We start from the raw sequence: 26,196 nt of genomic DNA on the forward strand, positions 1-26,196 counted from the left end.
CTCTCTAGCCTGAGGGCTCATGTTCACAGGGCAGTGGGCCCTAGGGGAACCTCCAGGGTCGGCTTTCCTAACCGTGGCCTGGCTACACCAGCCCAGGAGGGACCCCAGCAGAGTTGGTGGAAGTCGAGCTGTGGTCCTCCCTGGGAGTTCCTCTCCTCCCTGGGGGTCGCTAAGCCTCCTTCAAAAATGAATTGCTTTTTTCCAGGAAATAACACAAGTCCTAAGACCAGGATGTCAGAATTGTCCACATCATTGTCACCATCCCCTCTCCTCAACTCTACACAAGGACACTGCAGGGCAGGGACCAGTGTCTCAACCTCCAACCTGCACCAGCCCCATGCCAAGCCCACCCTCCTCGGGGAACCAGGCAGCCTGAGACGTAAAGCTGCGGTGGTCCCACCTCTGCTAGCTCTGGATACCGTGCTAATCCAATGGCTCCTCCTCTGGGTCTCTCAGGGCACTTCTGGAAAGCTCCACACCTACCCTGATGGAAAAGCTCCAAGCCCACCTCCCCTGGTCCCTCTTCCAAGACACCAGGCCTGCCACCATGCAAAACCATTGTGTCCACTAGCTTGTTTGCTAGTCTGTCTTCCCGGGGAGACCTCCATCCATCCTGCTCACAAAAGGATCCCCGGGGCCCAGAAACTGAGCCTGGTACCAACAGGGCTCAACAAATGCCCCAAGCACCCTGGGGGTGGGTGAGGGCAAGGAGATCCAATTCCTCCTCTCTGATACCAGGGTGACTGACCAGGCTGCCTGACCTCTGGGCCTTGCCTCTGCTGCATACAAGGTGGGACAATAGTAACCTCAGAGTTGGGAGCACCATGTGACCATGGGAGACACCATGAGACAGAGCCTGGTGCCTGGAACAAGAAGGGGCAGGTAGAGCCACTGGGTATCTGGGGGCATCAAGAGGCCAGGCACAGCAACCACGGCTCACACACCACCGTTTCTCCTGGAGCCAGGGGTTCCCCAGCTGGCCCCGTTGCCACAGCTGTCAGAGACCACTGCACTGCTGGGTGACCCTGGGCAAGCCCCAACACATCTCTGTCCAGCATTTCTGGAAATGGCAGTGCCTGCGCAAGCCTGCCGTGCAACCCCTGGACTCTCCGAGAGTACTGGACGACATTCACATGAGGGGGGCTGTCCAGATCCCGCCTCGCTGGAATCCCCTCTCCATGTCACCCTGGAATGGGAAAGACAAGCGGAATGGCCACACTCAGGAGCTGCCATTTAGAGCTCACGGCTCCAAACATCTTTTTTGATGGAAGGAGCAGCTCAGCCGCCAGGTGCCTGCAGGACAGAACCTGCAGGACAGGAGCACTGCTGTCCTCCTGTGTCCTCCTGCGTCCACCATCACCCGCCCCCCCCACACACACACATACGCATGCTGTGCCTCCAGAAGTGCCCGGCTGTGCTAACATGCCACCACTCAGCCAAGGCAGCGCAAGCCCTGGTCCCCAAGGACGCTCCATAAAGAGGTGAGAATGGCTCTAGGGATTTCTGCACAGGCTCCTCGCCAGAGCAGCGAGATCTGATCTCGGGGAACCTTTCCAGGATCCGGCACACACTCACAGAGGCTCCCAGTGCCGCACCCACCCCTGGCTCACTCTCACCCCACCTTGGCCCTGACACCCACCCAGCACCCAGCACCCACCCCCACCCCCAAGCTGAGGCACTTTTTCCCTGAAAACTCCAAGCAGGCCCTGGGCAGGGAGGCAGTGAAGATGATGGAGAGGGGAGGGCTGGCCAGCAAGGGAGGTGGGAGCCAGGGAGGGCGGCGGAATGCAGGGAATGCAGGGAGTGAGGGTGGAGAAAGGAGGAAAGGCGGTCACAGGTCCTCCTGCCTGCCCTGGCCACACTGGGCTGGCCTGCTGGCCCTGCGGCCCTCGGACCCACAACCAGGGTATGTTCCTCAACCCATTGCCACGTATGCAAACTGGACCAGCCAAGGACCTGCACAGGGGCACTAGTAGATAAAGGACATCCCGGCCAGGTCCCCACCCAGAAATGGGCCCTGGAAGGCACTCAGTGGGACCCGGGCCACTCCAGGTCATCCTCATTTTTACATTCAGAGACCCTGAGAAGCAAGTGACTTGGTCACAGAGAAGATGCCTGGGCTTCCTGGAGGGTGGGGACTGCAGCCAGAGGATGGCCTTTCAGACCTCAGCGGGAAGGTGGCTTGTCCTGGCCGGCCTCTTCCTGTTTAACTGCACCACCCCTGAGATTCAGCCTGCTCTGCCCAGCTCCCTTACTCAGGAGACTTGGGAGGGGGTCGGGCTACTTTCGACCCTTGGCCAGCACACAGGGACTCGGATCCTTCAGTGGGACTGTGCCAGGGGAGTGGCAGAGACTTCAGGAGGCTGGGAGAGGCCCTGTGACTTTCAAGCTTGGGTCCCGCAGCACTCAGTAAGCTGAAGAGTCCCACCGCCTCCTGGGTACCCTCCAGAGCTCAGCTGGCATCAGCACCCAAAAATCACCTAGTGAGCCTCGTGCCCCAGTGTGCCTCCAGGGTGGACACAAGGACCCCAGAAAGGGAGAAAACTCTCCCCAAAGCTCAAAGCACCACAAAAATACCTGCAGCCAACTCTGGAAGAAATGGCTTGCACATATTTGGGACAGCACACTGTCCTCCCTAAATGACCCATAAAGTGGCAGCCATGGTAACCCCCAGCCCCAACCTACTGGGGGGCCTTCTCTGAATCCTGCTCCACACATGCGAGCCCTTGTGACCAGGGACTGCAGCCATTAGGTTGCCCTACACCAGACTTCCAGCCCTGCCCTGAGTCCCCAGGCCATCACAGGCCATCCAAGACCAAACGAGACAAACGGGAGCCACTGCCAGGGAAGGGGCCTCCCCCACAGGCTGACGTCATAGATGAGCTGTGTTCTGCAACTGCCGGCTGGAACTGGGGACTCTGAGTTACCAATCAGGAACCTGCAGGCCTAGGTGACCCCCCTTCCAGCACTCAAGCTACCCCAGAAGACCCAGGGAGAACCAGCCCCTCCACCACCAGATCACAGTCCTCACGGGTCCCCAGGGATGGCTCACACACATCTCCTCCATCCCCAGAGAGCAGCCGAGATCCACACAGGCAGGCCAGTGTGCACCCCAGATATAAACAGGTCACTGTCAAACTGACAATTTGTGGGATTCCTAGTCCCCTCAGCAAACAGAGCCAGAGCCAGGCACGCAGAGCCCCCAAAACCTACCCCTAAGCCACCTAGGCCCAGGGCCAGGGGTCCCAGGCACTAAGCATGGTCAGGGAGTCCCTTCCTGCTGAGATTTCTGGACTAGGCTGGCCCAGGAAAAACCCAGGTCTGGAGGAGGGTCACCCCCAGAATACCTGATGAGGCACTGGTCTGCCTGCCCTCACCCCAGAACAGGACAGTGTCATCCCCACATTCCCATAAACCACATCAGCAGACCTGCCTCTCTGGTCTGGCAGCCTCACCTCAAGAACCTGGGAGGTCCGGGTTCTAGAGGGTTCTAGAGGCTTCGAGAGTCCAAGCAGACATCGCTGGGACGAGGCTGTGTGGAGGTGGGCCAGTTCCAGACCCCAGACGGCATGCTCCCAGCTCCTCTCTGGTTTCAAGTCTCTCCCACGGGTGGCCCCATTCCAGGGGCTCAGGAAACTCCTGCTAAGCACTGCCTCGTGACCTCTGAAGAGCCTGCTGCTGCACCATCTGTGCAGCCCCGCAGGAGGCTGGCTGAGCCCACCTCACAGAGAGGACACTGGCCAGCAGGAGTCCAAGGCACACTGGTCTCCCTGGAGCACGCCAGGGTTGCTCTTCCTCCTCCACCAGCCAAGCAGGTTCCCTGGGGTGTGGGACACAGGACATCACAGGAACACCTTGTAGAAGACACTGCGTCTCATGAATAAGGAGCAGTCCCTCCACTTCTCCACCGGGCTTGGTGCCATGGCCAGAGGCAGAACTGTGGCCTAGGTCTCCCTAGCCCCATCTCTCAGGGGACACACTAGGGAGCCTAGGGGACTGTGTGTCCAAGGGGAGGTACCTCCAGGCTCGGGGCCACCTGGGTCTGGCGGGTCTCCTGGGCATGACCTACACAGCTTCCTTGGGGCTCCAAGCCTTGGTTTCTTCATCTGCAGGAAGCATCCCTGATGAGGCACTGGTCTGCAGAGGGGCTATGAGCTCTAAGCACTCACCCCTGTGGGACACAGCGTGGCCAAGTGGGCAGTGAGCCCCCTGCTCCACATGCCCAGCAGGGCCGTGGATGGACAGAGGGCTTGGGGAGCATGTGTGCACCAACAGGGTTACACACAGCCACCTGGCCCCTCAACCCCTTCGTGGGCAGTCACATCCCAGGCAGATTTTCAAATGCGACCTAGGAAAGGGCTTAGAGAAGTCAGTGCTGTTCTTGGGAAGAGTGGGAGGGAGCGACAGAGTTTGCATTGAAGGAAATAGACTTGTCCTCTCTCCCCATGAACCCATGCCCCACCAAGGCCCAGCAGTGTGGGCAGTTAATGAAAGGTCAACAGCAAAACTAGAAGCCATGGGGGGATGAGGTTAAGCCACTGCACACAGCCATGGGGGAGGGACACAGGGTCCAAGGCCAGCACAGGTATGGGCCGCGCAGGTGTCGGATGCACGGACACTCATACCTCGCCCTTCCTCCGGCCCACACCTCCCCCAGTCAAGCTCCTCAGCACCCTAAGAATCAAGGGCCCCACTCCTCACTCCTGCCTGTTGCCTGGCACTGGCCCAGAACAGCACCCAGAGTTTTCTCTGGGGCCTGCTCTGGGTAGCTAGTCAGGGGGACACCAGGAGGCCACAGGGTCCCTGCTTGCTGCTTCTGTGTATATGAAGCAGAGAAGCTGGCTGCAGACTCCACAGTCAGGAGAACTAGGGCTGGGGGCAGGGCAGCGGGACCTCTGCCCCGGCTCCTGCCCACTCACCCTGAAGGAGCCAGGGTACCCACACATGTCCCAGGGCGTTCCCGGCTACCGGCTGGCTGACTCACACCCTGCTCTTCGCAGCCTCCCCAGGAACCCAGCCCCAAACCACCCAGGCGGGAAACCCAGAAGGAAGGAAGGGGCTGGAAGGCAAGGACTGGGACCTGGGATTGTGACCGGCCAGCCTGGGTGCACAGGCTACCCAGGAGGGCATGGGACATGAAGACAAGGAAGTCAGCTGTCCTGTGGCCCTTCAGCAAGGCAGGGGCAGGCCTGTGAGTCAGAGTGGCTGGGAGGGGGAAGTGGAATGGCTGGGGAGAGACCCCACACCACTCCTGCCTGCCTCACTTCCTGACCCTCTTGGCAATAAGGAAACTGAGGCACACAGGACAGTTGGGCTGTTGACTCGGTGGGCTGAGGCTAGACCTCCCTGCCCACGCCCATCACCATCTGGCTCAGTCCCTCAGCTCAGCTGGGAGGAGGGGCCAGTGACCCCAGCCATGGCCATGACAAACCACACCCCTCCAAGTGACTCACTGGGGTGGGGCTGGCCCCTGGGTCTCGGCCTCGCCTTCCTGGGGTGTCTGCTAGAGAGCAGAGAGCTTCCAGGAACTTGGTCAGCCAGCAAGGTGGCCAGAGCCCTGGGACAGGAAGCAGCAACCTGGACCCAGGGAACCTCAGGGAAGGAGAGCCAGGCAGCTCAGATATGGCACCTGAAATGGGCAGATCCAGTATCAGGTCTCAGTGTCAGGCCTCACCTGTCCTTCCGAGGACGTCATCAGCACCTGCAAGTCACACCCACAGCCACACCCCCACATGGACGGTGGGTGCCAGAGTAATGACAGACAGGACCATGCCCCCCTGGGAGTGCAGGGAAGGGGCTGACACGTGCCCAGCACTGAGGGAGAGGGAGTTTAGGGACAATGGTGGGAGAGGGTAGCTGGAAAAGTGACAAGAGGAGTCGGCATTTCAGCTCACCTTAAAACCAAGCGGGAATCCCAAGTGCAGGAGGGGAGGGGACTGAAGGGCGAGAAGGCCGCAGGGCCCAGGCAGGGAGTCAGAGACCGACCGACCCTACTCAGGGACCACTAGCCTGGGGTCACAGAAGCGTCCATGACAGGTGGGAGGTTTTAGAAAAGGAATCAGAGCCAGATGGCAGAGCACCTCCAGCTTTGTTCCCAGGACACTGAACTTGATGCTGAGGCTGAGGGGTCCCCACAGGATTGGGTGCAGGGGGAGGCTATGCTCAGGAAGGGCAGAGTGAGGGCTGCAGGTGGTGGCCCTGGGGGTAGGCAGGCAGCAGGAGGCCAAGAGCAGAGGGGGCACTGGAGAAGGAGTGCAGGTGTGCCCAAAGCCACAAGGTCACAACCCGTGATCAGATTGGCACGGGTTCATCTTGAGCTGCCTGATGCAGCAGGACAAGGCAGGGTGGGCAGGGCCTGGTCAACCTGGAGCTTTGTGAGAGACCACCTACTCCACCAGGGCAAGGTGGTCAGACCCACTGGGGTCAGAACCCTGCCTCCAAGGGACACAGCCCCTGAGGATAAATGTCGATGTCCCACCTCGTGGAAGCAGCTGCCAGCAGGAGGACAGAGTGTGGAGCCTGGGAGCTGGGTCAGCCTCCCCTCCCCTCCTCCCCAGGGCACCACCACGGCCATCCCCAGGGCAGAAATCCATGGACTAAGATGGGTCTGCGGCCCTGGCCCTGGACATCCGCTGACCCCCTGCCCGACAGCCCCAACAATTGTGCCTTTTGTTCCCCAGTCCCCATTGTCTTCGATTCTCTCGCCTGCCTGCGCCAGGGCCAAAGGAGGATTTCCAGGGGGATTTCTCAATGGGCCTGCAGCGAGACATCCTGTCGACAGGACTGCGGCTCCTGGCCTTCCTCGAAAGGCCACAAAGTGCGGAGGAGGCCGACGACCTTTGGGAAATGGACCCAGATGTGAGCAGCTATTTTAGACAAAACCACCTTTGGGCTGTGTGGTCCAGCCAGTCACAAAAGGTGAGGCAGGAGTGGGGTGTGGCTCAGTGGTAAAGCACATGCGTGGCAGGCACAGGCCCTGGGTGCCAGCCCTCGGGGTAGGGGAGCCTGATCAGACCTAAAATACTAATCTCTGGGGTCTTCCTCGTTTCAGACATGGGCACGGGTCATCGATGCACCATGTGGATCCTTCCTCTTTCCCCCAACAAGCCCACAAAGGACATTTGACTGTGCCCAACTCCTCCAGGGGGAAGCAGGCTCACGGAGGTGATGAGACTGGCCTAGACGGCAGCCCCTTCCCCCACCCCCACTCCCAGGCCACGCTCTGCCGCCTGGGGCCTTATCCAGGCAGTTTTCAGACATGCACCTCACACTCACGCAGGCCCAGCCAACTGGGGTGATCACACCCAGAGACGGGGAGAGAGGGACACTAGCAGAGCCCACGTGCCTCCAAAGTTGTCACCTTACTCAAAGGGGGCACCAGGCGTGCCTCCTGACCCTCGTCAGGACCCACTAGCCATGACCTCAAAGCCAAGACCAAGCCCCACACTCATCAGTGCACCAAGAATCAGCACTTCTGAACACCCTGAGGTCCCCAGAAGGACCTCCGTCCACATGATGGGACAAGCCAAGGGGCCCCTTAAAATGATACATAAAAGAAGAGCCAAAGGTGGGATAAAACATTCTCAACAGGTAAAAAGAGCTGGAACTAAAAATTGTAGCAACAGCAGGTTGGGAAATTTGTTTTCTAAAAAGCCTGTCTTGCTGGGCACTGCAATCCCAGTGACTCAGGAGGCTGGGCAGGAGGATCCCAGCCTCAGCAACTCAGTGAGGCCATAGCAACTTATGGAGGCCCTGTCTCAAAACAAAAAATGAAAAGGGCTGGGGATGTGGCTCAGTGGTTAAGCACCCCTGGGTTCAATCACCAGTACCAAAAAAAAAAAGTTTACTTTTTAAAAGTGCCAATAACAAATCTATACCTGAGATGAAATCTCATGGAACACCAGAGACAAGCGGGGTGGGGAATGAGTGCATAGAAGAAAGACAGAATCTGAGCTTGGGTCTGAAGTGAGTTCTCTGCACTGCCAGTAGTAGGCACTGCGCCTCTGTGAGACGTCACAACTGGGAGATCTTGGGTCGGGGGGCACATGGCAGCCCTGGTGAGGGCCAGATTATACATGATTTTAAAATTTCAATCACGAATTTTTCCATGTCCTCCAAGCTTTTCCCCAATGAAAAAAGAACTTGGAGGTACAGGTGACACTCTGTATCTCCACAAGTGACAAATCACGCAGGGAGGTGATAGGGGCGGGGGTGGAACCTGACAGGACCAGGTGAGATGGCAGCTGGTGGCTGTCCCCCCACCCTACCCAGGCAGGACGTCTGTCCAGTGTGATGGCCAGAGGCTGTGAGTCTCCTCACTGCAGTGGCCCTGCCTGTGTGCCCTCCCACAGAGCCAAAGAAGGGCCACCTTGCTCCCCACTCCCCACCCCAGAGGTGCTCATGTGGCCTGTCACACCAGCAGAGGTCCTGGACCCCCAAGCCCTACCAGGGGATCCCAGGGTATATTTAGAAGGCTGCACGCAGGCTTGCAAGGAGGCCACCCTTCCCAAATCCAAACAGCAACATCGGGGAGTATGACCCACCAGGAGACACCTGCCATGCAGAGCAGGCTACATAAAGTCCTGTGTAGCTTTAGGGACAAGAGCGGGCAGTGCAAGGGATTCAGCTCAGGGGTCCTCTATCACCTGAGGCCCCTTTTTTGAGACAGGATCTCACTAAGTTGTAGCCTCAAACTTGTGATCCTCCTGCCTCGGACTCCATGTCCCTGAGGTCAGGCATGCGCCACCATGACAGGTTCCCATACGATTTCTCCCATCACCCAACTTTCAAGTCCGTATAACCGATCCGCAGCCCACAGAGGGGGAAGTCACCCTCCAAGCAAGAACTGCCTCCTTACCATGCCATTCAGCAGCCAGTCCTCCAGGGTAAGTGAGGACATGTGCTAATTGGTAGCAACAGTGTCCCCACACGGCACAGTGATACACAGGGCTGTCTGGGCACGGGGGCGGAAGATGGTTATTTTTCTCAATTTTCTGTAATAAGCAGCAGTAGTTGTGGAGTCAGAAAAGTCACAGGGAGGGGAAGCTCCTCGACGTGCAGAGAAGCAAAGCAGAGGCAGCGAGGTGGCGGCCACCAGTACCCCTGCTCTGCGGCTTCCCACGCTGGGACCCTGGCACCCTGCCGACAGGCCTGCACCCCGATTCCCCTTGAGCCTACGAGAGAACTAAGAAGCACCTCAGTGCTACCGAGTTGAATGCGTGCGGATTCAGAGCGCGACCAGGGACTATCAGCTGCCACCCTCTCTACTACAGTGACAGTCAGTGTGTCACCCACACGTCTCGCTTGGCCCTCAACAGCCCATACTAGGAACAAACGAGGTGAGGCGCCCGGGTTTGGGTGGTTCATCTGGGATCACAGAGATGGAGCCAGGACCAGAGCTCAGATGCAAGGACCCTCTCCTAGACCTTCTTGGGGACACTCAGGGTGCCCATCAGGTAACCACGTCACCTCCTCGCTTAGGATCTGCCCAGCAGTCAGCGGGACAGGGCTGCCTCAGTCCCTTGCCAAACACAGCAGGTGGGTGGGTGAGCCCCTTCTCCCCAGGACCTCAGGCCTGAAACTGGGACGTGGCCCTGCTCAGGGCCCAGGGCACCGAGCCCGCCAAGAGCAGCCCCTCCCCCACCCCACGCACAGCTTCTCGGGGCAGAACATTCGCTCCAGGTCACCCTCCCAGCTCAGAGCGAAGCCCAGGCCAATCAGTAACAATGACTCCATGTGATGTTAAGGCCCTGAAATGGCAGCGCTCAGGGGACCTTGGGGGGCCCTATGGATGAGGCCCCAAGGAAGGGGCACCTGTCAGTGACTCCCAGGCCTTGTTGGGCCAGACCAGACCCTTGACTCCCAGGGCTGCCACCAAGAAGTCTGCCCCACCTCCTCCCCACACTCAAAGCCAATTAGGAGACAGCAAACCCCATAGGCCTCTCAAGCAGGGGCAAGCAGGACACCGCCCAGGGGCTGGGACCAGAGGCCCAGGTCCATCTGCCACTAACGTCCCTCATGCTGGTGGCACTGGGGCCGAAGAAAACACAACACAGGATTTTGAAAGTTCAGATGCTGAACCAGGGAAGTTCCACTCCCACAGGCAGGAGACAGGCATAGGGGTGGGGCACTTGCCAAATGCCAGGCCTGGCACCCACTGGAGAGGCTCTGGTTCCTAATTTGCACATTTACAAGCATCCCCCACCCCCAGCCTACTGCTGAGGCCCTTAATGACAAGTACATCCATTTTTAGAAGGAAGACCTTTTTTTTTTTTTTTTTGGTACTGGGGATTGAACCCAGGAGTGCTCAACCACTCAGCCACATCCTCAGCCCTTTTCAATATTTTATTTTGAGACAGGGTCTCACTGAGGTGCTTAGGGCCTCACTAAGTTGCTGAGGCTGGCTTTGAACTCGTGATCCTCCCGCCTCAGCCTCCCAAGCCACTGGGATCACAGGTGCGCAGCACCGTGGCCGGCTTTAGGAAGAAGGCCCTTTCACGCACCATCTGTGTGGCTGGGGCCGTGGAGAGCGGGGCTGTCCCCACAGGGGTGCCAAGAGCCCCCAGCTATCCCACTCAGGCTCCCACCTCCTGCTCCTCCACAGCCCCTACAGCTGCCCCTCAAGCCCCTGTCCGCCTTCCAGGGGCCAGTAGGAAGCTGTTCCTTTGTCACAGCCCCAAATCATGCCAGGCGGCCTCAGGACAACCAAAAGTCCCCTGCCCTTCTGTCCTGCTTGGTCCCGTGGTGGGCGTGGGAGGGAGTGGCCCCACAAGAGGGTACCTCACAGAGGACAGCCAGATCCACTCCCTCTTCCCCACAAACTGCCCCTGGGCCCGTTGCGGAAGGTATTGACAGGATAAAAGGCAAAGGCAGGAGGCGGGTGCCCAGGCCCACAGCCCAAGCTGCTCCTGCTTGAGCCAGGCACCCTGGGCCACAGCCCTGCTGCCCTGGTCACTCAGACTCAGGCCCCAGGAGCAGATCCCCGTCCTCCACGAGGCAGTTAATTCCTGGCGAAGCCTGGTGGCTTGTGACAAGAAAACAGCTCAGGGCCTGATGCTAAGTCTGTCTCCTTCTAGGCCTTCGAGCAAGACCTTATTATTAAATTTATTTATTTATTAAGAAAAAAGAATCAAGAAATACCACACATGGATTTGTTCCGTCCCCCTATGCGATGGCCCTTAGAAAGCCCTCAGCCTCAGGCCTCCCAAGCAGGATTCTCCACTGGGCTCTTCCAGCTGCCAATCAGCACACCGCTGGGAGGAGGGGGGCTGGCGAGAGGGCATCTGGGCTGAGTACTGGAGGCTTCCCCACTGCAGCAGGATGCCAAACACAGCAGGCGGCCCTCCAGTTCTGCAGTCACCCTTGTCATGGTTTCACTTTCCTCAGTCTCAGTTACCCACAGTCAACCAGAGCCCAAATATATTAGATGGAAAATTCCAGAAATAATTCATAACTTTTAAACTGTTGCCATCCTGAGTAGCGTGATGAGATCTCATGCCATCCTCCTGCCTCTCCTGGAACATGAATCAACCTCGTCCAGCGTATCCACGCTGCATACACTACCCACCATTTCCGTCACCTGTGTAGTATTTATAGGGTTGGGTACTGGCTGCCGTTAGAGGCATCCACTGGGGTCTTGGAAAGCCTATGCCCATGGACAAGGAGGGACTTCTATACATTAGCACCTTTTGGAGGCAGATATAGGTCAGGCACTGGCCAAGGGTGGCTGGCCTCAGCCTTGGCCCTGGGGGTGCCCAAACCACCTCCTCCTCAGCCCAGCTCCCAAGCCTGCGCGTCTCATTGAAGCAAACATGCAATGCACGTATATTGAGTCAGAGAAAAGGGAGCCCACAGACATAGGCAGGAGTCATCAGAGATCAGAGGCCTGGTCCGCAGGAGTAAGGAAGGAGAGGCCAAGGTCACCATTCAAAAGAAGGAAGTGAGTCCCCTTCTCATTCTGCCCTGCCTTCAATGGCTGTGTCCCAGGGCCACTGTGGGGCCTGGCCGGTGAGGCCTGTGGGTGAGCTGGGGCAAGGAAGCCTCCTGGGGTGGGGACTGGGAGGAAAAGGATCCCTCTGGCTGCTGCCTTGGATTCTGGGTCAGATCAATCATCCCCCACCGAGGCACACTTGGAAGGTGACAGCCTGAAGCCAGAAACAGCCACTGCAGGTTCTTGAACCCTCACAGCAGGACTGTGGGAACAACCCTGGGCAGGGGAAGCTGGGCTGGGAGCAGCCACCGCGCAAGGTGATAACCAGGAGGGGCCCAGCCTTCTAGAACTTTCCCAAGTTCCTCGGGGGTCTCTAAGCACCACAGATCTGATCCACCCACAGGAAACTGGGCAGAGACCAACCAGAAATAAAGCCACCAAAGAGAGTGGCGTGAAAACATGTACCCAACCCGTAAAGCCCTCCCACAAATAAAAACGGCTTCAGGAATGAAGCACACGCAGTGTCACCTGGGTGACCTCTGAGGACGGATGAACAAGGGGAACGGAGTGCTCATAGGACAGCAGAGCTGCAGGGATGTCCAGAGACCCTCGCCTCCCGAGACCTTAGGTTCCACTGCACTTTATGCCCTTAGGTTCTGTGTGGCATTTCCTGACTGTGAACATGCATTAAAGTTTATTGTTTTTTTAAAGGCCTCAGAAGGAACGTCGCCAAACCTACGACCAGGGTTCTTCATCTTTCCTGAGCCCTGGGACACTTTCAGCCTCAGATGAAAGCAAAGGACAGTGTCCCAAGGAAAGTGCTTGAGTGCACAGTCACCTCAGAGGCTGGGGTTCCCTGAAGCCCACCAGCCCCTTGGCTAAGGGATCCTGAGGACACAGCAGGTGATGGCTGCAGAGGCCACTGACCAGTGGTCAGTGCAAGAAAGGAGAACAAGGCTCACTGGAGATAGTAGGGACTGCCTAGGGCAGCTCCCTCCTGTCCCCAGCCCCAAAAGTAAGCGGCAGGCCAGGAAGTTCTTGTACCACGGGGGTCCTGGGAGTCAAAGAGACAGCTGCAATCAGCAGAAGGGCAGACCCGTGGGATGGCCACTCTCCTGCCTCTCCCTGCTCACACAGTTTGGGCTGCACAGAAAACAAGGGGTCTTTCATGCATGTGCCCACAACCCTCAGCCCCACACAGCTCAGGCGGATCACGTTGCCCACAACCAGGTCAGCACTCCCGCCACAAGCTCTTAATTCAGTGGAAAGGAATTAGCAGCTCTGCAGGTCCAAGAGGCACCCAAGCCAGGGATCACCCTGGAGGGCGGGGAGCACCCCAGGGCCCCCGATCACCCTCCTGGAGGGATGCACCCACCTGCCAGCAGGAGGAATCCTGACAGGACACAATGGAGGGGCCCAGCTGAGCCAGAAATGCCCCCCAGGAGGAAGAGAGGAGAACAGAAGGCCTGGGCAGCAGAGACACTGGGAAACTCCAGGGACACGGACATGAGGCGTCCCCGCCACGGCTCCCCCTCCACCAACAGTGCCCCTGCACGTCCAGAGTTAGACAAGAGCTTAGAAGGGGCTTTCCCGAGACCCTCCCACCACGAGGTCAGGGATGCTCTATGGGCCCTTTTGTGGAGTGAAGCCACCCCTTGCAGGGCACAGGGCTGGGAGCTAGGTGGACGGCCTGAGTCCCCAGGCTCCTAGACTCAGTCTCACTCTGGCCTGTGCCACTAGGAATACCCTGATGTCACCCTGATCACCAGTTCCCCTCCCCCCCACACACACACACACAAAGCAAAGGCAGACAAGGCTGCGGTGAGCAGAGGGACCAGGCCCAGGGCCAGAGCCCCAGGTGTGGTGTGTAATGGCCTCACTGCAGACAGCTGGACCCAGGCAGCTCACTTGACCCCTAGAGGCGCCTGCCCGCTTGCCAGTCTCAGCCACGGCTGCCACAGGGAATCAACGGCATGGAGGCAGGAGGGAAACCAAGCTCTAAGCCTATCAGGATGTGGCTGGGGCGGGTCTGCATCCTCCAGAAGGGGAGAGCCGGCAGGGAGTGTGGCGCTGGCCCGTGTCTGTTCTCCCAACACCCCGCTCCACCCCACCAGCTTAAAAGCCATTTTCTTTGTTTTCTGATCCTGCATCCTTCTTGGCCTCATTTTGAGAATAGGAAGCTGGCAGTGAGAACGAGCTCGCTGGGCTCTGCCGGTGCCAGGGAGACCCTGGGGCTGGGCGGCCTCCCTGAGTCTGGGTTTTCTGCACAGACGTGTGGACCCACCCCCATGCCCACGGCTCATGGCCACCAGCCATCTCCTGCACACAGGGGGACCTGGCACCACCACCACAGGGACACCTCCAGGAGCCCGGCTCAGGGCGCCAGGGGATGAGGGCTGCGGGTCACGTGCCCTGTGGCCTGTTCTCCTCAAGGGCTGACCTAAGCCTCAGCAGGACAGTGGGGTTTCAGCAGGTCCAGGGTCAGAACTCTACAGCCAGGCGGAGAAGTCAGGAAGGCTGGCACTGGAGTCCCTGACACCATGCTCAGGTGTCAAGACTTCCTTCTGGGGACAAGTGGGAGCCGCACGGCCCAGGGAAGGACGGTCTAGCCCAGCGCTGCCCCGTAGGACTCCCAGTGATGGAGCACTCGTCATCTCACTGCTGACAAGGTCCCGAACACACACGGTGCCCAGTGAGGCTGAGAAGCTAGAAGGTCTTGTGCCACTTAATTGTAATTAAGCTGAACTGAAGGGCTAGTGGACAGCTCAGGGCCAGAGCCAGGAGACCTCGAAGCAGAGGTGGCCACGGGTGCAGCGGAGGCTCAGGAACACAGGTGAGAGAGGCAGGGTCCCAGGCCCAGAAAGGTGAAGTGGAGAGGACAGTGACCATCAGCGGCACCGCCTAGGACGGTGTTCCCACCAGCCACAGGGGCTGGAAAGGGGAGGCTGGAGAAGAAGCCACCCTGCCCAGGGTCTGGGGCTGCCCAGGGCAAGAAGCAACACAAATTTCCTTCCAAGGAGAAGGAGGGGCCCCAGGGACAGGATGGAAGAGGGGAGGGGTTTTCTTTGATTGCTCTGCATCAGGAAACAGGAGCCTGTGTCCAGGGGAGAAGCCCAAAGGGAGATAATGCGGGGCTGGGGGGGCACAGGAGGGTCTGGGCAAAGGCAAGGGGGCCAGGCCTCGGGGACAAGGGGGACACTGCAAGAGGGAGAGATCTGCCTCTTAATTCTCTGTCCCAGCATCAAAGTGGTGTGCGTGCACTCTAGAAAATACGGGAAATACAGGAAAAGGAGAAAGGCTGGGGGGCGGGGGGCGGGGGCTTCCTATTGTCCCACCAGCTACCAAGGGATATGAAGCAGCCAAGCAGCGGGAAATGGAGTCCTGGCGCGGGCAGCGTGGCCGGAACCTGCCACAAAGGGCCACTCCCAGAGAGGGCTCATTAGGGAGGCCAGCCGGTGCCGCGCGTGGTGACAGGCGGGCTCATTCAGGGCCCACACACAATCGCAGCCTTGTGGCGAGCAGGGGAGCAGGACGTTCGCAGGAGCCTCTGATTCCTAGACAAGAGCAGGCCTCCTTCTTGCCTTACCACCTGGGAGCCGGCAGAAAGATAGATTTGGGGAGACAAAGAGATGAGTCCCCTGACAGTGGCTGGTCTATTTTTGGAAATGGGTCGACTCTTTACAGCTGCATCTCAGTGCCACCAATCCAGCCTGCATCTGCCCCGGTGAATAAGTCTAAAGAGTCCCGCTTCGGGGCAGCCGAGTGCCAGCCACTGGGGTGTGGGAGGCGGAGCCCCACCGTGGCAGTGCAGCCTGGCAGTCCCTGAGGGCTCCCAGGGTAGACAGCTGGGTGCCAGCCAGGCTGCACCACTGCAGAGCCAGCACTGGGGACCCTGCAGAGCTTCCCATTGTGGCCTGGAAGCCCCCAGCTGAGCACAACAGAGCCACCTCCCTGAGCATCCACGCAGAAAATGTCAATGAGGGAGCAACCCAAGCAGGCCGTCTCAGTCTTGCCACTAGTATGAACTGATACCGCCTTCAGGCCCAGCCCACCAGGCCCCAGGATGCCCCTCCATGGGGCAGTGTCCTCCCCAGCTGACCTGCTGACTGGGTCCATCTCCAGCTCATGTGACCCCTGCAGGCCCTTCAGGTGTTCTCCTGCATCTTCCCAGAAGGGCTCTGGCCAGTGGGCAGGACTCCAGGAGCCCTGGCGATCACAGGTCCATCTCTGAGGCCAGGCCCAGATGCACCATTTCTTAAGCCCACAGAACACCAACATATAGCCATGGTGAGGAACCACCAGTAAAAGCAAAAAAGGTATCTTTTTTAGAGTGATTAAGGGGAATGGGGAAGGCAGGGTTGAGCAAATCACCACCATGGCAGGCTAGATTAGGGGGACATAATTAAACACCATCTGGTGCCAAGTACAGCAAGTGGGAAAAGAAAAGGGGGTCACAAGTGCCTTGACCACCATCCAGCTTAATAAACAAAGGCGGGGGCACCTTATCCACTCACCCACCCCCCCCCACCCCCGGCTCCAGCACTGACTGCACACCTACTATACACAAGGAAGACTGGGCTCTGCCCTCGGGAACCTACAGCCTGGGAGGGACCCACTGGCAAACAGAGGAACTTGCTGAGGACAGGCAGCCTTGTCCCCAGCAAACCCGCCCCAGGAGTCAGCACCCAGTGTTCTCTGGCCCTCAAGCCAGCACCCAGGCCTTTACCAGAGTTAGCCAGATGGGGAGGCAGGTAATTCCATCAGGCCACAGAGGGAGAGGCTGACCCAGGCAGGGGTCTCAGTTGAGCCAGCATCTGGACAGGTCACCATCTCAAAGCCTCAGAGCAGCACCATGCTGTCACAGGCAGCCTCACCATGCCACCCCACCACCCCAGTGGTCAGTCCCCCGACCTGCCCCAAGCTGGGGACCAAGCACCAGGGAAGAAACAAAACGCTATCTTTGGGGCCTAGAAAGAGAATTCCCAGAAATATAAAAGGCTGGCTCCAGGCCACCAATGTGATTGCAGCAGGGCAGAGAGGTGGCCCTGTCCCGTGACGGAGTCTGTGTAACCTGGGTCTGGACCCTCAATGCCACCCAGCCCAGCCTCCCATCTTACAGAGGAGAGAATGCTAGCCCAGGGTGCCGAATTTCAGTCACCCTGTCCTAAGCTGCCAGCACACCTGAAGAGCCCAGGAGCCATCCAGAGCACAGAGAGGGCAGGGTCTGGTGAAGAAACACACCAGGAGGCAGGGCAAACAGCACAGGCAGGGTTGCAGGACAGGACCTCCCAGTCCATCTCCATTCCCACCACTGGCCCCATGTGACTTCATGTGGCTCACCTCACCATGCTGAGCCTATTCCCAACCAATGGAGATCCCCACTGATGTGAGTGGCCAGTGAGATAAAACAAAGCTGGGTATGGTGGCACATACCTGTAATTCCAGAGAACTGGGAGGCTGAGGCAGGAGGACCACAAGTTCAAGACCAGCCTCAGCAACTTAATAAGGCCCTGAGCAACTCAGTGGGACCCTGTCTCAAAATAAAACATAAAAAGGACTGGGGATGCAGCTCAGTGGTTAAGCGCCCCTGGATTCAACCCCCAGTAACACACACACACACATACACACACACACACACAGCAGATCTCAGAGTGGGACAGGCACACATTTGGTTCCAAAAGACATTTTTGGAACCTGCCCCTCAGTGTCAAGCTGGGATTTAAGAGGACCAGGGAGGGACTCAGCCTTGCAAGCTCACAAACACTGTCAGGAATGACAAACAGTGGACCCTGGGTGGGGCGGGGCTGCCAGGGCTCCCCCACTGCACCATGTGGCCAACCTGGGCCCTGTCCCCTTCCTTCCCCAATCTCAGTGTCTGAGGGCTCCTGCAGCTGGCTCGGGGGTTTCCAGCTCTCCGGATCCTGGCATTTCCTCCTTCTAAGATACCATCAGTGGTGGATGCACCAACTGCTCCGAGAACATTTCCCAAGGAAGGGGGCAGACCTCTCAGTAAATGCTCACGTGGATTCCCAGACACACCCCACGGCGCAACAGAGGAAACGGCCCATCTTGAACTAAGCAAACAGCAGTCCATCCCAGCCTCTGGGGAACAGGGAAGAAGGATCAGGAAACTGACCTCAGCCTCCAAGGGCCTTCACCTGAGCACTTCATTAGGCACCACCCCTTTGTAAACAGTGACTAGTGCATCTGCAGGGGGATCACAACCCCCGACCTTTCTGCTCTGCTCCCCAGGGAGATGGAGATCATCAGAGACTGGGGAAGAGTAGGCATCCATCCCTGGGTGACCCTGCTCCAGGCCTGCCCAGAGCCCTCTGCCTGTGGGGTCAGGGGATATGTGACAATGACCAGTTCTGGGTGCTTTCTGAGGGAAGGGGAAGCACTCCTGACATTCTGGAATAAAAGGAGAATCCATCCTATCAACGAGACACTTATTCCTCTGTCCCAAGCCTTTTGGGAAGCCACTGGGATCCCTTCTCCGTGATGCACCAGGGAGATGGGAATTAGATACCTGCCAGCTGAGGTCCAAGGGAGGTCCCTGCACAGATCCCAGACACCCACCCTGGCTGTAGGAAGGGAAGAGCAGCCGTGGGCCACGACTATTCTCTGAGCGGGCAGAGAATGCAGAGAGACCATGTCGGCCAGAGGGACAGCCAGCGTCTCCCAAAGGTGCTGACCTGCCTGAGCCCCTCATCGGCTCAGGACCACCTGACCCTACAGGTCAGAAGTCCAAGGAGGAAGACAGGGGCCGGGGTGCAGAGCACGGAACAGATCCGCCAGGTCGGCACACCTACAGAGAAAGTTCTGTCCTGCAGCCACTGTCTTAGCTGTGGTCATCCCTAGAGGTCCAAGCTTCCTCCCCCTTACCTCTGAGAGTCCCCAGACTGATGCTCCTGAACTGCCACTCCCCAAGCCAGATGACATGAATCACATGCAGGAGGCGCTGGGAACCGGGTGTAGTAAATGCTCACTAATTATCTGCTAATGTTTCCCTTCCTGTTTGAAGGGCAAGTTCTGTCACCACCTCCAAATCCCACTTCCCAGCTGCCCTGACAACATCGCCCCACCCTCCACCTGACACTTTTCTGCCAGCACAATCAAAGATTCCGAGAGCTGTGGGAGGGTGTCCACAAGCCCCATCCACATGGGGCTCAGGAATGCCCTTCACCAGGTGGGTGCTAGCACACCTCCCCTAAAGGAGAGCTCCCAGCTTTGGAGCCCACCTGGTCCACCTTCACCACGTTTTGTGGGTGCTGAAGTCTGAACCACTGGAACTTTGCTCTCACCCCCAATCCTGGCACCTAAGGGCGACAAACAGCACCCCCACCCCCACCATGACCTGAGTGTGCTCTTCAGGCCTTGGGCTCTCAAAACCCTGGTCCAGACCCCACTTCCAGACCTTAGCGGAATGCCATCTTCCTTCTATTCAATTAGACCAGGACCCTGGCTCTGAGACAGCGCTGGGTACAAGGGCCCCACTCACGACCTGTGTCTGGTGATTCCCCGCCCACGCCCCAGAGAGGCCAATCCACAGGAGGCCAGGCCAAAGATGGAAGATCACAAAACCCATCCTTTAGAGTCCATTTCTAGGACCAGGATATTATTATTCTCAGGATACAGATGAAGCCACCAAGGTTGAGAAGGCTTGGTAAGCTCCAAAGTCACAGAACAGTAGCCAGGCCAGATTCACCCAGAGCTCTCTGACCCTGGAGCCAGAGCCCCGGCCCCAGCCAGCAGCGACACTGCCCTGGTCATGCCCAGAGCTGAGTGCTGTCGCCTGGAGGTTAGCTGCAGTTTTCACAGGTCAGCACACTCCCTCTTCCCTCAACCCAAGGTCTGCTCATGTTTTCCCACTTTGCAGATGAGAAAACAGAGGCCCTGGGCTGGGGATACAGCTCAGTTGGCAGAGTGTTTGCCTCAAATGCACAAGGCCCTGGGTTCAATCCCCAGCACCACAAAAAAAAAAAAAAAAAAAGAGAGAGAGAGAGAGAGAAAACAGAGGTCCCACACAGGTTCAAGAACTTGCCTAAAGTTAGACGTTCGCTGTGCAAATGAGCAGCACAGACGTGGTGCTTAACAGCCCACAGGTAGAAGAGAGAGCCGAGCAACAACTGACTTCCTCCCAGAGCGTGCTGGTCCTGGGACAATATTGGGTCCGGGAGCTCATGAGCACTGCCGTGAGAAGCCAGTCCAGAGCAGAGGAGTGAGGGAACGCAAGAATCACAAGGAAGGAGGGTCACCCCTTTACACAGGCACCTGTGGCAGGGAACAGGATGGCAGGAAAGGGCTCAGGGCCTTCGGAAGAGGAGCCACCCTGCTCTGTACACGGCCTCGCCCCCAGAACTTGCTGGGCAGCAGGAACAGGGCAACAGGCTCCGGTTGCTGGCACAGGAGACCCAAGACTCATCCCAGGCCCCAAAGGCCAAGACCTAGAGCCACACACCTAATCAAGCCTCAATTTCCCCAGTGCTGAGGCCTCCATCCTGGGACCATTCGGAAGCAGAATGACTAGAAAGCTCTTTGCGGGAAACTGTAAAGCGCTGGGTGGGCCCCCTGACTGACAGCTCCTCAGATGGACCCTCTTTTGTGCATGGTGGGGGGGGGGGGCCAGAACTCCAAGGCCATGGACAGATCCCTCAGGGTCAGGTGCAGGGAGGAAGAAGCTTATGCAACTCACCCCATTATCTTCAGTGACCTTTGCTCCGGGTAGCTGGGCTTAGGAGAGGCGGCCTTATTAGCCACACACAGGCCCCACAGAAAAGGCCCATTCAGGGCTGGTATACTCTGTCTTTTTTTAAAGGCCCAAACTACCCCTGCCCCACCCTCCCTTTTAAAAACACAAGCCGGAGAACAAACCCAGCTCCTTTTGAGAAGCTCAAAATTTCAACCCAAACTTTAAAAAGTAAATGGCACCCATTCATGGGCTTGCCAGAGGTTTCTCTGGGTCAGCCACAAGGGAACAAGTCATGGGGCATGAGGAGGGCAGGACAGGTCTGGGGGTAAGGAGGAGCAATGGGGTTCACAGGGTGGGGGAAGGGCAGGGAAAAGAAATGAAAATTCTTTTGTTTGCAGATCACATCAGTTCCAGGGGGGAACCTGACTTTCTGTCATTTGAGCTTCTCAAAGTACAACACTGGCATGGAGCAAATAGCATCCTAGCTGGTCCAGACCTCAGACAGCCTAGGCCAGACCTCCAGCAAAAACTGCTCAGGAGAGAGTCCTATTTGCATACACATTCACAGGCCCGCCAGGCCTGCCTCAGCCAAGGGACTGCCTTGAATACAGATGGCCATGTCCCACCACTGCCACTTGAAGCCTCCCCAGAGAGGACTCGGGACCACGATAGTCCAGCAGCAGGTGTAGCTACACATAAAGCTCAGGTGCAAACCTTCAGGCAGGCTACCTAAACTGCAAGCAGAGTCTGGCAGTGAAGCCAAGGGATGTCTAACAAGCTCCCAGGACACCAGCAACTATTGAGACCCACAGTGTACAGAGGCCGACCTCATTGACCTCGTGTGAGTAAAGGGGCCCTTTGGGTTCTGCCTCACCCTCCAGAAGAGAAGCAGAGAGAGGCTGGGCAAAGTGGACTAACTTGCCCAAGGCAGGTGAAGAAGCCAAGATTCTAAGCAAGGCAGCCTGATGCTCTGGGAAGGGGGTTCTCCACCATCTGCTCAGCGGTCACCAAAGGAAGTGACAGCTCCCAGCATAGAGAAAGAGGGCAACACTGGGTCAGGAATCAAGAATGGGGACCCACCAGGGTGCCCTGACTGATAGCTAAGGTGAATGACGACAGGCCAGAGCAGATGACCTGATGGAGACCCCACCTAGGACAAGTACTTCCAATGGCAGCTGTCTTCCAAGGCAAGGCCAGAACCTCTCTGAGCCTCCACTTGCATGTCTGCAAAGCGAGGCTAATATTACCTCTGTGAGCATGAACTGAGCCCAGGAACCAAGGCACAAGCCCACTCACTACCTTCTCCACTTTCACCAGTACCTGGACAGAGGCTCCTTTCCTCGTTCAGTTCAGCCATGAACCTCGCCAACTTAAAGCTACAGGTCCCAGGATTGAAAAGCCTGGTTTCTAGAGAAGGGCCTTTCCTGGTCCTGGGCATTCTGTTCCTATTGGTAGGAGAACATCTCAAGGCCACCCATGGCTTTAAAAGACAAAACAAAACAAGAAATCCCAGCTGTAACTGAAATTTGTGATGATAATAATGCCGAGTTTTCATTTTCCCCCAAAGCAAAGCTTTGCTGCTACAAAATCTGCAGCTACAAAATCTGCAGCAGACCTGTTCCAAGTGGACTTGGGACTTGGGGATTCTGCAGGAAACCTGATACCTCCACACCTACCAGGGCCCAGGGGGTGGAAAACCCCGGAGTCTAGCCTAGCCTTCCTCTCCTGCATTATTCACTGCTGCAACTGAAACTCTGGGCCAGACCCAGATGTGTCTCCTTGCACAAAACATGCCAGACCTTCCCAGCACATCAGCTAGGACACTCAAGCCCTCCGCAGTCCCGCAGAGAATCGCTCTTGCCAAGTGTCATGGATGACGCAGCTGAAAACCAGAAACATTTCATTTCCAGACAGAAGGCTGCAAACACTCCCTCCTTAACTGCACTTGGAGAAACTGAGGCCCAGGAAACTGACCTTCCCAAAGATGAGGTCAAAGGGGCCAAGGAACTCTAAATAACAGGTGCATTCCCCCCAAAATTAAACCACCTAACTTTGAGCTACTGGAGCTGGCTTTAAGAAGCCTGGGATTGGAGGCGGGATGGTTGTAGTGTTACAAAAAGAAACCTGAGTTGTAGTGGTAGATGGCTAATCAGTAACAAAATATCCCTCCAAACCCAGACCTGCCTTGAACTCAGGCTTAGGGGGTAAATAAAGGAAAATCTGCTATGCTGTCCCTCACCTCCACAGGTATAACCTCCACTCTTCTTTTTCCCACCCGCAATATGCTTTCAGAGTCACTCAGTTATCAAACCAAAGAGAAAGTGTCCCTCCATGGCTCAGGCTGTCACTTTGAGGACGAGCAGTTACTTAAAGCATATATATATATATATATATATTTCTCTGAATTGGGAAAAAGCTTTAAGGAGAACCAGAAAGAGCTGCTTGTCCCCCACCACCAGGAAAATAATTCAGGCAGTAGCAACTGCCATCAGAACCAGGAAGAAGCCTCCAAAAACGTGAAAGAACAGGGAGGCCCGTCATCCACCAGGCAGGAGAGGAGGGAACGGGCAGGGCAGAGGCAGGGACAGGGGCAGGCTGCTGGGCTCCCAGACCCCAGAGCAGGACACCCTCTGCAGCAACATGGCTGAAGATAGTGCTGTGCCTTCCTGAAGATCCTCCCATCCACACCCTAGCCACAGATGACCGCTGCACTTCCTGTAAGGCGGTCAACAGTTTACAAACCCTTTCAGGAGCCTTATCTCCACCACAAATCCAGGAGGCAGGGATCATCCTCTCCACTTTACAACTAAGGAAACTGAGGCACACAGAGGCGAAAAGCCAGAATCCATTCCAACTACATCTCTAAATCTCAGAGCCTTGAGAAGGACCCCCGGCCAGAAGTGCAGAACTCTGGTCAGCAGCCTAGGTGTCAAGCCTGCCTTTGGTCTGTCAGCCCCGTGAGAGCCCAGGATGCAGCTGGGGAAAGCAGAGGCGCAATGCAGTCACAGCACCCCTGCGGATGTCCCTTGAGGTTGGGGGACATCCAAGTATGGGGAAATTCTTTTGTGCCCCAAAGCGCCTTTCAGTTTTTTTCATGAAGATCCTTGGGTCCCGGGACAAGGATTTCCAACCTGGGATGAAGCCCCCCGGCCAGCGCCGCCGTGCTGCACTGTAACACTGTAACAACTCCGCAGGCTAGAAACTTTTCTAGGACAGCGCCTGCCGCGGATTCTAACCTGGACAGGAACACGCATCATCACTTGACCAACTACCCCCACCCAAAGCCCCATGCAGGTGAATTTGGGTTCGCCCGGACCGAGTGCGACGCCAGCTGAAGATACCGGGTCCAGGACTAGCGCCTCTCCCCACCCCAGGGCGGCACGAACCCGAGCCGCCAGCGCGGCTGCAGCCCTGCGAACCCGCACAGGGCGGCAGGTGGTTATCCTCACCGTGCAAGCCGTTGGGGATGCTGCGGTGGTGTGGCGGAGCCGACAGGTCGTCCAGGGACCGGCGTGTGGCTCCAGCCTTGCCGTCGGGAGCCTTGTGAGGCCCAGAAGACAGGAGAGCGGGTGGGACGTGGTGGTGGTGGTCGGGGCTGCCGCCGCTGCCAGCGCTCGACGTGCTGCTGCCGTCGCCCACGTCGCGGGCCCCGGCGCCCGCCGCGCCGCCCGCCAGTGGCCCGCTCAGGCTGGCCTGGCTGTCGATGGAGCTGCGGGAGCCCGCACCTCCGGCGCCGCTGCCGCCCGCGCCCCCCGCCGCAGCCAGGGCAGTGCGCTCCTCGTCCAGCAGCAGTACCAGCTCCTTCAGCTCCAGGTTCTCGCGCAGCAGGGCCTCCTGGCGGGCCTCGAGTTCCCGCAGCTTCTGCTGCGAGCGGGCCACCTCGTGCCACACGGCGCCGGCCGCGTGGCGCCCAAAGCGCTGCCACTCACGCGCCAGCTTGCGCCCCTTCTGCCGGTCGTCGTCGAGGAAACAGCAGAGCTCTCGGAGCTCCTGGTTGTCGTCCTGCAGCCTCTGGTTCACGTCCTTGAGGCCGCGGATCTCCAGCAGGTGCTGCTGCAGCCTCCGGTTCACGTCGCGCATCAGGCCGCCGTGCTCCAACATGAGGCCCACCTTCTCGCCCTCCGCGCGCCGCAGCCGCCGCGCCAGCTCCTCCTTGCTCCAGCGCAGCAGCTCCTCGTCCGGTACCTGGCTCAGCTCCTCCGACGCCGACGCCGCCCCCGCCGGGGGCTTCGCCATGGCGGGGCCGTCACCGCGGCATCGCCCTCGCCCTCGCCGGGCCGGCGCTCCCCGCGCGGGGGCTTGGCTGGGCCGGTTAGCGAGCGGGCGGGGGACGGACAGGGGCGCCTGCGGCCAGCCCCACGCTGCCTCACGCGCCCTCACGCAGCACCCGCCTGGGCCGCCCGGGAGCCCGCGCGCCTCAGGGCTCTGGAGCGAGGACGACTGCTGCGTCGGCGGCCGCGGTGCCGGGGTTCTCCAGGCTCGGGCGAAGCAGGCGGAGGACCGCCCCCGGCCCAGCTCCCGGAGCCCCAGCCGCTCCGCCCACCCCGGGCGGGGAGGGGGCGGGGCGCCGCGGGCCGGCCCCGCCTCCGGAGGAGTGCGGGGGGCGGGCGGAGGCGCGGCCGGCCCCCACGTCCCCCGTTGCCGTGCGCCCGCCCGCCCGGCGCCCTGCCAAAGGCGCGTTGGAGCCGCGGTCCCGCCCTCTCGCCCGTCCGATTGGGCCTCTCTGGGGGTGTGTGGGAGAGGAGGGGCACACGCGGGGGAAGCCGTGGAGATGGTACTGTCCGTCCGCTGGGTTTCCATCCACCCCCCCGCCTCCCCACGGTTCAAGTTTCTGCGCCGGGAGGACGCGGCCTTGGCCAATCCCAGGGCTACAGGGCGCTTTTAAAATGCAGGTACGGCCGCGGGAGAGGAGGGGGACGGTGGGAAAGGTAGGGCAGGGCTTCCCTTAAAGGCGACGCGCGGTAATGGGACCCGAGCCCCCTCCCGTACCCGCGTCCCCCGCCCTCCCTTTCTCACCCCTAATAAACAAATGCCTAGAATATAGGCGACAGCTCTCCCCCCGCCTCCCGAGGGCACCCGAGTTCGGCACCGAGTGAGACTTGACGAACAATAGGACTCCTACGTGGGGGGTCGGGCAGGGCCGCTCTTTGTCCCTTTCCTTGCCCCCGGGTTCCTCCGCCCCCATCTCCACCCGGGTTCTCTCGTAGAGCTCGAAGTGGGACTGCGCTTCCACTGGCCCAGGGTTAGATTCGGCGTCTGCTCCCGGGATGGCCAGGGCCTTGCCAGCCGCGTCCCGGAGCAAGATCCGTACCGTGGTCCCAGCCACGATGGGGCGAGAGCTCCGAGACTTGCCCCTCTGTGGGAGCGGCGCTCAAAGCCCTACTTTTTCACCCATTCCACCGCTAAATCCCTGGGATCGGACGGGAATCTGCAATTCGCGCTGTGGAAACCACTGGGAAAGGTGGAGAAAGTCTTCCACTGGGGCCTTAATGTCGGAGTCCGGGGAAGATCAGCGACTGCAGAATCCCCTTGCCACCAGCAACCGTGCGGGGCACCCCGATCTTCCCACGCTAGA

General features: G+C 58.6%; 1 protein-coding gene across 2 annotated transcripts in view; it reads right to left on the minus strand.

Moving 5' to 3' along the window:
* Ccdc85c (coiled-coil domain containing 85C) overlaps positions 1–25,094 on the minus strand; it is a 71,567-nt gene extending 46,473 nt beyond the window's left edge. The window contains exon 1 of one of the 2 annotated variants that reach the window (XM_046426276.2): positions 24,071–25,094. In XM_046426276.2, coding sequence (XP_046282232.1) covers positions 24,071–24,857 — 787 coding nt within the window. In that variant the 5' untranslated portion in view covers positions 24,858–25,094. The remainder of the gene's footprint in view (positions 1–24,070) is intronic. The other variant, XM_046426275.2, reaches the window with a different exon arrangement.
* Positions 25,095–26,196: the final 1,102 nt, after the last annotated feature.

This window comes from Marmota monax, unplaced genomic scaffold, assembly GCF_021218885.2.
Source record: "Marmota monax isolate L192 unplaced genomic scaffold, Marmota_monax_Labrador192_F-V1.1 WCK01_AAM20220418_F8-fsc00183, whole genome shotgun sequence".
Classification (NCBI taxonomy): domain Eukaryota; kingdom Metazoa; phylum Chordata; class Mammalia; order Rodentia; family Sciuridae; genus Marmota; species Marmota monax.